Raw genomic sequence first — 12112 nt, forward strand, 5'->3', positions numbered from 1 at the left:
AAAAGGAAAAAGAAAAAGAAAGCACTATGTTAGATTTTAATCTCAAAGTCCTTCGACACTAAAAAGAAACTCCTGGTCTCCTGCACCTAAATCTACAGCTACAAAATAAGAGACACAAATATTTATATCACTAAGTACCCCTCCTTATCTGCCCTGAAAATAAGAAAACAGCTTATCTGGGAATCATGGAAGGTGGAGAAGGCACTGAGAACTTTAGTAAAGGACATATCTTCTATCTAAGACTGTGCTCTCCCAGGCATTATTTGGTTTTTTTAAGATATTACTTTAGAAAACATTTTTAGGAGTATTTATCTAAAAGCAATGCATCTTCGCTTGATGAAATCTTTTCCCTATGCTTTCATCTATGAAGAGCCAACATTTCTGGTCTGGAATATTGTGGGATGAAGCCCTGCTCTCCTAAGCCCTTGAGTATGCCGAGCTGGAACATGAAGGACTCTAAATGCTGTGGGACAACAATTTAGGGTTTCACTCAGCTCTTGTATCCCTGAGGAAATTTCCTCACTGCCTGAGGTCATGTGGGAGGTTGAGGTACTGAGTTAATCTCTCAATTGCACCCTAAACCTACTGGGACACATCCTGTCCACAGGAATGAACCTTGGAGCCTGACATACTTTCCACAGAGTAATATCTAAAGCTGGAAAATAAATAAAGACTAAAAGTCTTATATCAGGTTTCCTAGGGTAGGAACCTAAACTCTGTTGATTTTCGTGCCTTAATTTTAGAAATTCAACCACATAGTCAATGGAAGAAACCTCACCTAAGAAGTAGATTTCAAAATCTCTTTCTATATAAATATCATCAGGACAGTGATGACGTGAATAACCAAATATGTTCTGACATCTCCCAAACACACATTTTGGCAATAACTCTGAAGGCCATAAGACACGATGTTGTCTAAACCACAGGCCATAAGAGTTGGAATAGCTGCTATATTTACATGTATGGCTAGGCAATGGATGGTGAACCAGGAAATAATAATAATAATAGCAGCTATTGTTACTGAGCACTGTGCCCTTTATTCTATGTGTATTGCATTAACTGATTTTCTTTTAGTCTATGAATTTCTTTTTGGATTAGAAGTACCTCTTATTGGCACCATACTATTGAGATTTTTTTTTCTATCCAGTCTGCTAATCTGTATCTTTTGACTGGGGAGTTGAGGTCGTTTACATTGACAGTTATTATTGAAAGCTTTTGACTTATCCCTGTCATTGCATTGTTTTTCTTTTTTGATTCCTTTTGTTTCCCTTTTGATTAACTATTCATCCTGCTCATGTATCCATTCCATCAGATTTCAGGCACCATTGGCTTCATTTATTCTTTAATACATTTTTCGTTTATGTGTTGAATTGTTGCGGCTAGCTTTGCTAATTTTTTACTTGATTTTTTTAAACTTCTTGATCAATTAATTTATTGATTCTATTATCTATGTGGTTATAACATCTTTGAGCTAGCCAAGTTTCCTTGCTTCCTCTTTGAACATTTTGTACAGTTCAGCTGTTGGTGTTTGATTCTCTCTTTCTTGATACCCCTTGAAACTGCTTTGGGAGATTTGGGAGTTTTGGGAGGCATTTTATTGCCTTGTTATCTCATGTTTGTATTTGTATATGTGTATGCATGTGTGTGTGCACATGAGTGTGAAACATGCATGCATGCCTGTGGTTAGGGTTGAGGTCAACTGTGTTGAGAAGATATTTGCATTGGTATGAAGATCTCATTAGTTACATTCTGCTTTCCGGTTATGTGAACTAGCAGGCATCAGCCATCTGCTTCCCATCATAGCAGGCAGAGTATTGACACAGCAAATCAATTTGTGCCACAAAGAAGCTCCCTTATTCAACAGTCTATGCCCATATGGCACATTGTTTGTATTTCTCTCAGGTTATTGAAAAATGACCTGACTTATAAATTCCTATGCCAAACACCTACAAATTGAATCATCAATATGTACTATATCACTTCTTTTCTCCAAATTAGCCACTTGGACTTTTTAGACAGAACTTGAAAATCAGAAGTCCATCTTCTCTTCTCTGGTGAAAATGGATCCCCATGTTTTCACAGTGATCCTTTAATCATCACCCACTGTGAAGTGAATTGTGCCCACCTACCTACTTCCAACTCTGTATCATGAAAGCTGCAGTGGTTTACTTTCCATCTTCATGAACAAATGCCTGAGGTTAACAATTTACAGAGGAATGACAAATCTGTTGGGTTGGGTTTGTCAGTAGTCTGAAGAAGATTTTTGTATCTCTGATCATCAGGAATATTGTCCTAAAATTTTCTCTTCTTTTTTTATTCTAGTGTTCTTGTCCAGTTTGGGTATAATACTGGACTCATAAATAATCACTTTACATTTTTTGTAAGAGTTTGAGACTCTTTCTTATTTGGTAAGTGTCTGTGATGATTGAGCTATGAAACCATCTTGTTCCAGGCATTGCTTTCAGAGGAGAATTTAACTACTGACTCAATCTCAAAAAAGAATTAAATTACAAGAAAAGAAGAAAAATTTGTATTATCCCACCTAGGAGGTAGCTAGAGTAGTCAAATTTATATAGGCAAAGAGTAATTCAGTATTCAAATAGCATTTATACGGTATATACAAAACCATAATTTTTTCAAAGAACAGACTGTGAGAGAGGTTGGTGAAAAACTGATGAGTACTGAGAATAGAACTGAAAGCTTTGCTTTGCCTCTTTGACCCTGAAATCAGGAGTATATCTGTTTGGTTCAAAGTAAAGGTTGATAACTATGAAAGGTGATTCCTTGTGAGGTTACAGCCAGTTCTTCAACTCAGGAGCTAAAGGAAAGAAGAATGTAGTTGAGCTTCATGGCCATCTGCAAGGCCCTGAGCTATGTGACCATCATGAGCCGATCCGTGTGTGCCTTCCTGGTGGGGGCCGCTGTGCTCTTAGGCTTTGTTCACAGTGGGATACAGGTTCTGTTTATGGTCCAGTTACCGTTCTGTGGCCCCAACATCATTGACCACTTCATGTGTGACCTGGTCCCACTCCTGGAGCTGGCTTGCACTGACACTCGCACCCTGGGGCCCCTGATCGCTGCCAACAGTGGCTCACTACATCTGCTCACTTTTTCTCTGCTGGCTGCTTCCTATGTCATCATCCTGCGTTCCCTGAGGACATACAGCTCTGCTGGGCGCCACAAAGCCCTGTCCACCTGTGCCTCCCATATCACAGTTGTCGTCTTATTCTTTGTGCCTTGTTCATATCTCTACCTAAGACCCGTGACCTCCTTCCCCACCGACAAAGCTGTGACTGTGTTCTGCACCCTAATAACACCCATGCTGAACCCTTTAATCTACACCCTCAGAAATGAGGAAGTAAAGAGAGTTATGAAGAAGCTCTGGGGTCAAATAATGAAAAGGGAAGAAAAATAAATCTTGTGATTTGTGCATTTAGACTAGAGTTATCTAGTGACAATTTATACAGATTGATTCTCTTTCTTAACTAAGCTGAAAGTCAGTATTTCTTTCTCCATGAAATTCTTTGACATATACTAATAGTATATATTGTGGGGTACAGGATGATATTCTGCACATGTATGTAATGTAAACTGATCAAATCGGGCAGTGCTTACCATGTCTTTGTGGTGGGACTCTTATACTCCTCCCTCCTATTTCTTTATAAAATATATAATATATTCTTGTGAACAAGAGCCACCCTACTGTACTATAGAACACTAAAACTTTTCCTCTTCTTTCCTGCCTATTATCTAACCTCCCCTTATTCCCATTCCTCCATAATCCTCCTAGCCTCTGGTGACCACTAGTCTTCTCCCAGCTTCTATGAGATCAACTTTTCGGATGTCCACTGTAGGTAAGAAAATGCAGAATTTGTGTTTCAGAGCCTGGCTTATTTTCCTTATCTGATGTTCATTAACCCCATCCATGTTGTCACAAATGACAGGATTTTGCTCCTTTTATAGCTGAGTGATATTCCGTTGTGTAGATGCACCACATTTTCTTTATGCACTAGTCTCCTGATGGGGGCTTCTGTTTTCATCAGGAGCATGTACAGGGGCCTGGGCTGACATTGAGACACAGGAAAAATAGTGCCAACATCTCATCATGTTTAGGTGCCCCTGTAAGGCTTAATTTCTTTAAAATAAGAAAAAAAAATAAAGGTAATCGAAATCCAACTTATATTATATCCATCTTTATACCAGCATACTCATACAACAACATCATCATCATCATTATTATTATTATTATTATTATTATTATTATTATTATTATTGTGAGAAAAGGCCCCATAAGGTCAAGAGTACCAAGAGCCTACTGCAGTTACATTACTGCCCTATTTGTGGGTATGAAAGAGGTCAACAGCAAATTCTTGACACCTTTCATGCTCACCACTGCATCCAGAATGAAGCTGTTTTTCAAAAGAGGAAAGACAACTGTATATGAAGGAAATGTCAAACAGTAGGAAAAATCTTCAAGAAGTATGTTCTCCAAAATATCTTTTCTTATCTTCCTAGTTTGACAAGTTTACAAATATTTACCTGCTATAGCAACAGAAAATTTTTGCTCACAATCACACAAAAAGAGCCCTTTTGCAAACTCTCTTATAATGGTATCTGTACCACTCCTTCTGCTGTACAATTATTTACAAAAGGAATTGGGAGAAGAATTGGGCTGGAGCAAAAGAAATACAATCACTGTGCCCTATGGACTGAAGAGTGAAACTATCCAAACATTAAAGCTACATTTGAGACATGAAGAAAGGAATAGAGGGCTCTGACAGTAAAATAGCGATGACAGGAAACTGCACACAATGGAAGCAGAAGTTAGAGTCCCCCTTCCCATCTAATTTCCAGCACCCCTACCATTATAAATGTAAACCAGTTGCTTCACTTCTCTCCCTGATTCCTCATCATAAAAGGCCACATTATGTACTTCCTAAAATAGGGTTGAATTATTTAAACTGACACCGGGGGTCAGTGAAAGAGTTGTGAACAGCGTTCTAACACTGTACACACACCAGGGATGTCACCAGGGCATGAGCGATGCCAATAAGACTCCTCTGCTCTTCTATTTCTCTTGACCAAAAAAACTATTATGAATTTGATAGTATTCTTCCAATCTCTTTTGAAAAATAACCTTCACATATGCAAACGCACACACATACACACCTAGAGATAATATTGGTGTTTAGTGATTTTTCTATTAATGTCATCATACTAGATATATCATTCTTCAACTTGGCTTTTCATGCAACATTAATTTTTTTGGACTACTCTCTGTTGGTATATAGAGATCTAATTAATTTTTAACTACTGTACAGATCTAATATTATGTCATATTTTATTGAAGCATTCCTCTCTTTGGTTGTTTTTGTTTTATTAAAAATATTCTATGGTGAATATCATTGTATATAGTTTTATATCATTGTATATAGTTACAAGTACACATACATTAGAGTTTGGCAATAGTAATTTCTGGAAATAGTAACCCTACCATATTACTATTGCCAGAAATTGCATTAAAAACTTTATAGAGATCATCTCATTTCATTCTCAGGAACAATTTGAAGCACAGATTAGCTTTACCTTTTGCCCCTAGCTTTATTGGGGTGCATGGTTAGTACTTTAAAAAAGCAGGAATCCTGCCATTTGACACAACATAGATGGAATCGGAGGACATTGTGCTCAGAAAAATAAGCCAGACACATAAACACAAATGCTGAGTTATCTCACTCTTATGTGAATCTAAGCCATCTATCCTTTACAGACAAGCACCAAAAGTTCACAGAGTGTGGGGTCGCTTACTCCAGGTCACTGGCAGACTCAGGAGACGAGATCCAGACTCAAGTGCACCTGTCCCCAGGCCAAGCTGCTCCCTCGCCTGCCGCAGCAGCTGCCCTGCTGAGGTCACAGAGCATGAGGAGTAGAAGCCCGGCCAGGAGCACAGTGGCCTGTGATGCGGGCTGTGAGTGAAGGGACTGAGTTAGGCTCGGTAATGACCACTCAGACTAGTGGTGTCAGCAGGGCTTGCTAATTACAGATCTGGATGATGAATCAATAATAATTGACTGTGAGCTTGAAAATGATTATAACTTGATTAATCAATTAACCACATCAGACAACATAGTCTCCGTTTATCTAAAATAGGAAATAAAATTTCAGGAGATATAGGCATATCACAAATCCTTATTTTATACAAAAATTATGCAAATCAACTGAAAAGTCTAAGTAAACCATTAAAGTTGATGCACACTAAAAGGTAAATAACATGATGCCTATCTCATAGTACCACAAAAGGCTTTGGTTGCTGCCCTTACCAAAATAAAATTCCTTTTGTCCCTGCTTTGGCACTCATTGTCCACCTGCACTTTCTTATCATGTGGAGAACTTTCTCATGGCGTTTTTCACCTCTTTGTTTCTCAGGGTATAAATGAGTGGGTTCAGCACAGGTGTCAGAATGCCATGAAATACTGCCCTGTTCTTGTCTATGGATAAAGTAGATGATGGATGCATGTAAATAAATATACAGGGCACAAAGAACAAGGCCACCACTGTGAAGTGGGCCCCGCAGGTGGAGAGGGCTTTGCGTCTCCCCTCTGCACTGCAGGACCTCAAGGAGCACAGGATGACAACATAGGAGGCAGCCAGCAGCTGGAAGTTCAACAGGCAGATCACATCGCTGTTGGCCACCACCAGCAGGCCTGTGACGTGGGTGTCAGTGCAGGCCAGCTCCAGCAGAGGGTACAAGTCACAGACAAAGTGGTTGATCACATTGGGCCCACAGAAGGACAAGCAAAGGGCCAGGAGGAGCTGAACCAATGAATGCAAGAAGCCCCCCAGCCAAGCCAGTGCCACCAGCATGGCACAGAGGGTCCTGGTCATGATGGTCGTGTAGTGCAGGGGCCTGCAGATAGCCACGTAGTGGTCATAGGCCATCGCCGTGAGCAGAATGATCTCAACACCTCCCAGCAAGTGGGCTCCAAAGAGCTGAGCCATGCAGCCCTCGTAGGAGATGGCTGTGCCCTCATACAAGGAGTCAGCATTGAGCTTCGGGGCCAGAGAGGAAGAATAGCAGGTGTCAATAATGGATAGATTGGCCAGGAAGAATGGGGGACTTCAGCATGCAGCTGGTATCATGATCCCAAGGGAGAAAACAGGCAAAATTCATTTGGTTTCCATCTTGGCAAGGGCTGCTCATTGTAATCCCCGGGGAACTGAGAATTCAGAGCACCTCTACTCTGCCTTTCCATAACATCCACTAAATATTTGCCTGAAAGCACACGTGTGCATGTTTATAAGGACAGACTCGGGATTTCTGACCATCAGCATAGGCACTGGGAAGAGATGTCCTCCAATTGTTAGTGTATTTTGTTTTTCTCCACAGATTTGTTTTGAAACCTAATGTTTTGAGGTTGTCTTTTGAAAACTCATTTTCTGAGCTGGGATACTTGTGCCACACACTTAGAGAATTGTGTGAGCTAGAGTGCAAAGTAATCCCAGCTCAGAAACTCAGCTTTGTTTGAATAATCTCTGTTCACAATCATTTTCAAATTGCTGAATGGGGCAAAGAAATATTAGGCTTAAGCTATAACTGGATGCCCATGAAAAGCAGCAGCTAGTGATGGTCAGGGAACACTAGCTCCGTGTGGGCTGTGTACAGTGATTGGCTATGAAATGGTCCTGTTGCTCCCAAACACATTCGGACAGGTGGGTACAACCTAGCGCATATTAACTATGGAGGAAATGGGTTTCATTTGAGCATATTCCTACAACCCATAACAAACTCGATCATGTCCACCCCTCTACTAGCCGCACTTCTTTGTCTTCCTTCCTGCTTCATTTCTTAAGACCATGTGAGGATCTTTGGTTTACAGGTGTGTTAGATTTATAGTGTGTTCCTACCATCACAGATTTTTATGAATAATGATCAGAATACTCAGTCTCAGGATTTTGTGGATCCAGACTCAATAACAATATGAGCTTGATGGTCTTTCATGTTCTATTCTTAGATACTTCCCATGGATAGAAAGCATTTTGGATAGTTTACAATTGTATTTTCTATTTTTCATATTTTCCACTCATATTATATTGAAAGAATCTTTTCATCTCATTAGTTTTTCTTGCAAATAACATTGATCTCTACCTGACAGTGCACAACTGTGTAATTCACTTAACAGTTTTTTATTAAAAAGATATTTGAATTGTTCTTATTACTTCCTATCACAGATATTTATGCTGAAATATAACCCACCATCTCAATAATATGCCTATTTTTAAGTAGAACCGATTTCTAAGAATAAGCAATAGTGGACCAGGGGACACGGCCAGTTAGAAAACCTCGGTATATAAGGTCAGACTTCAGAATACTTCATGCTGACATACACTCACTGGCACTGGATTGCAAAGTTGTCATAGATCTTTGTAAAATGGTGAGTTAAAAGTACTTCACTGGTTTCAGTTTGTATTTATTTCATGATTGATGAAATAGAGGATTTTTAGGTGTACAATGTCATTTGTGAGAATTATTTTCACTAATTTGTCTTATTTGTATAATAGTGTGTAAATCAACATTTAAATTTGTTCCAAACTATAATACTTGTAGCTGTTGTAAACGTTTTTGAGATTATCCCAGATTTTTATGCAGTGCCAAATATCATTTCTGTCCTGTTTCTTCTTTTTTTTTTTGGTACCGGGGATCGAACTCTCTCGAACTTGCCAGGCAGGCAGCACAACCACTGAGCTAAATCCCCAGTGCGTTGCCTGTTTCTTACATCACTATGTTTTCACATAAAATGTCCATCCCTACCCCAAAATCAGACACTTTTTTTTTCAATTTTTGAAAAGATCCATACTTTATTTGAAGTCTTTAATATATACTATTTTTTCTTTTGTCTTAGGTAATCAAAAGATAGCTTTGAAAAATGCTTACCTCATTCTTGAAAATATTTTATGAAATACATATATTATTCTTTTAAATATCCTTGAAAAATATCTTTTTATTTATATTTATCAATTTTATTTATATTTTTAAATGTCAAGAATCTTTTGAATTTTTCAAGTCTAATCTATTGCCTAATGCATCTATTTTTATATTCAACTTTTTTCTGAATATAATTAGTTTTTCACTTCTTCAGTTAAGTATTATTCCATTTCTTCTCTCTCTTAATATTAAAACAATGAAAACAATGAAATATTTCAAGAATGAGAATAATGATATTTGTATTCCTTCACCAGAATTTGGAGTATAGGAGAAAACATGTTTTGGCTTTAGGATTCCAACTTTGATACATGTAATAAGATATTTCTCACTTCTGCTATTGTTGTATGTATTTTATTGTTATATGAATCCTCTATTTTATTTGGAAAAACATTTAGAAGCAGTAAGACCAAGACCAGTATGAACATCATGTGGCTAAAAAGCAGTAAAAAGCAATTGCAAAAATAGTGCATATGCCTCTAAAGAACACACTCCATTCAATAAATCATAGTGGTTTTATTTCTTCACCTTAAAAAATATTGTTCTGTCACAAATAGGAGGAAGTAGTCATCATCTTTTTTAAAGTAGGTTTTGATTTGCAAATTGCTCCTGAAACCTAAACATGGCAGAAGTTGTCCAAATAGTGAATTAAATGGTTTCTAGTAAATTTAGGGTGTCGCCTGGCATCACACGGCCTGTGTGATCCTCTGCAGGACATGCTTCGCTCACAGACATCTGAGTGTAATCTTATGCACTTAGGGTTAGCATGAGATCACGATTTTAACTATCAGGGTATATCTTCCTGCAGCCTCAAACATTGAGTTGACTTCCTGCTGGAATGTGATTACATCACCCTCAACTGAAAATTGACCTCAGTAGATGCTTTTCATTCACCTTGAAACAAGATCAAAATAACGAGCAAAATAAACTCTGCCCTGTAGCCTCCTCAGCACTAGTGACTGAAGGAGACAGACAGTGTATACACCACCTTGGATTCATGCCTTCTTCTGTTAATTCCTAATTTCTCTATAGGAAAATAGACACTGGCAATTACCGGGAGATGTCTATCCACATACCATTGCAGGAGAGGTCTCTGGCAAGTCCGTGTCATAAACCCATGCTTGGGATGAGGGTGTGTGAGTGAGAGAGAAATAGGCCTAGTAATGGGGCCCAACTTTTAAGTCAAGCTTTCTCCTTGGAATTTCACCAGTGTTGTAGAAAATCCTGGTAGAACTTCTGTTTGTTCAAAACTCATCTGCCACAATTTTAATACCTTCGTTGTTCACAGATAAATCGTTTATCCATGTGCCATTCAGAGTCATGGAGCAAGTGCACAATGTGACAGAATTCATCCTGCTCGGCCTCACACAGAACCCAGGGGTGCAGAAACTCTTGTCTGTCATCTTTGTGATCATCTACTCCATCACCTTGGCAGGCAACATACTCATTGTTGTGACCATCACCAGCAGCCCGGCCCTGGGCTCCCCCATGTACTTCTTTCTGTCCTTCCTGTCTTTCATTGATGGCTGCTGCTCTTCTACCATGGCCCCCAAAATGATATTTGACTTACTGGCTGAAAAGAAAACCATCTCCTTCAGCGGGTGCATGACTCAGCTCTTTGCAGAACATTTCTTCGGGGGCGTGGAGATTATCCTACTCACGGTGATGGCCTACGACCGCTACGTGGCCATCTGCAGGCCACTGCACTACACCACCACTATGAACAGGCAAGTGTGTGGCCTCCTGGTGTCCACAGCCTGGGCCGGGGGATTGCTTCATGCTCTCATCCAAATGCTTTTCATGCTCTGGGTGCCATTCTGTGGCCCAAATGTCATTGACCATTTCATCTGTGACCTCTTCCCTCTCCTAAAACTCTCCTGTGCTGACACCCACATCTTTGGACTCTTTGTTGCTGCCAACAGTGGGCTGATGTGTGTGCTCATTTTTGCTGTTCTGGTCACCTCCTATGTCCTCATCCTCTGCTCCCTGAAGACTGGAAGTACTGAGGAACAGTGGAAGGCACTCTCCACCTGCACCTCCCACATCATGGTAGTCGTCCTATTCTTTGTACCCTGTACATTTGTGTACTTTCGGCCCATGATCACCTTCCCAATGGATAAAGCAGTGGCTGTGTTCTATACTGTGGTAACCCCCATGTTGAACCCTTTAATCTACACCCTCAGAAACAAAGAGGTGAAAAATGCCATGAAGAAACTCTGGAGCCAAAGTCTAATCTTAGGTAGAAATTCATATGAACAGAGAACATGAAAACAACTCTATCCACACTTTAACAATAATGTAACGAGTAGAAAGGAAAATGGCCTTGAAGTCAGCATACTTTAGTTTAAGTATATTTTTGCCTTTCTTTTCCAAAATTTCTTTAATGATTCTTTCTTCATAAGAGATGAATATTTGACTAAGTGATAACTAAAGCTTCTTCTGACTTTAATATTCTTGTCATTTACACAAAATTATTGACCCAAAGGACATTGCTAGTCAATGTAGAAATGTCATCATATGTAGAAAATTCATGTTTCTGTATTCAATAGAATAATTTTCTACAAAACTCCAGATATAGATTTCATAAACTTATAGCAATGCACTATTTAACAGAGAAAATTAATGGCTAAAGACTTGGCTGAAAATTGCAGTTTTAATCTCAACTAATGAAATCAAATTGGACTTATTACAGTGAAGGAGAGAGAACAACCAAAAACAAGTGTGTTTTGAGGAATATGTGTTACTAAGCAAGGACTGACAGCAAAATTAATGATGTGTAACTCCATTAACACTATTTATCTTCCAATTTTGCTCATTCTAAAATAAATTTATTCTTTTCTCTGCCTAAAGCTAAGGGAAGGTATAAAATACGACCAATCTTGAGCATTATTCCTCAGGTGGAAGATATCTGGTGAGGAACTTTTTTGTCAAAAGCTCCCCACACAACATTTCACCTCCAAAACAGCTCTTATTGGACACATTTCTGCGTCTTAGTTGATGAGAGCAAAGGTAGCTGACCACACAAGAGGACTTCATGACATCCAAGTAATAGAGACAGAAATTGTTCACATTCAAATTCGAGGAGTAAATTGCAGACAATGAGATGGAAATTCATTTGGGATGTAGACATAGTAC

General features: G+C 39.0%; 3 protein-coding genes across 3 annotated transcripts; 2 read left to right on the forward strand and 1 right to left on the reverse strand.

The window, feature by feature from the left end:
• The first annotated feature begins 2791 nt into the window (after nt 1–2791).
• Nucleotides 2792–3538, forward strand: LOC147829587 (olfactory receptor 4C45-like). Its single transcript, XM_087204844.1, has one exon. The coding sequence runs from the start codon at nt 2849–2851 to the stop codon at nt 3413–3415; it is 567 nt and encodes a 188-aa protein (XP_087060970.1). The 5' UTR covers nt 2792–2848; the 3' UTR covers nt 3416–3538.
• Nucleotides 3539–6375: 2837 nt separating this feature from the next.
• Nucleotides 6376–10282, reverse strand: LOC147829588 (olfactory receptor 4C3-like). The gene is made up of 2 exons (XM_087204854.1): nt 10251–10282; nt 6376–7114 (listed from the first exon to the last, which is right to left on the reverse strand). The coding sequence occupies exons 1-2, from the start codon at nt 10280–10282 to the stop codon at nt 6376–6378; spliced, it is 771 nt and encodes a 256-aa protein (XP_087060980.1).
• Nucleotides 10283–10297: 15 nt separating this feature from the next.
• On the forward strand, nt 10298–11245 carry LOC147829589 (olfactory receptor 4C5-like). Its single transcript, XM_087204855.1, has one exon. It carries the CDS (start codon nt 10298–10300, stop codon nt 11243–11245), a length of 948 nt encoding a protein of 315 aa, XP_087060981.1.
• Nucleotides 11246–12112: the final 867 nt, after the last annotated feature.

The sequence above is a fragment of the Heterocephalus glaber genome, unplaced genomic scaffold, assembly GCF_053883595.1.
Source record: "Heterocephalus glaber isolate CG9 unplaced genomic scaffold, H.glaber_assembly_v1.0 deba00000592, whole genome shotgun sequence".
Lineage (NCBI taxonomy): Eukaryota > Metazoa > Chordata > Mammalia > Rodentia > Bathyergidae > Heterocephalus > Heterocephalus glaber.

Excerpts from the sequence above, each read along its gene's own strand:
- LOC147829587 (XM_087204844.1), top strand. The coding sequence starts at position 2,849 with ATGGCCATCTGCAAGGCCCTGAGCTATGTGACCATCATGAGCCGATCC.
- LOC147829588 (XM_087204854.1), bottom strand. The coding sequence starts at position 10,282 with ATGGATAAACGATTTATCTGTGAACAACGAAG. Across the intron at positions 7,115-10,250 it reads TTTATCTGTGAACAACGAAG|TCCCCCATTCTTCCTGGCCA; the intron begins GTATTAAAATTG and ends TGCATGCTGAAG.
- LOC147829589 (XM_087204855.1), top strand. The coding sequence starts at position 10,298 with ATGGAGCAAGTGCACAATGTGACAGAATTCATCCTGCTCGGCCTCACA.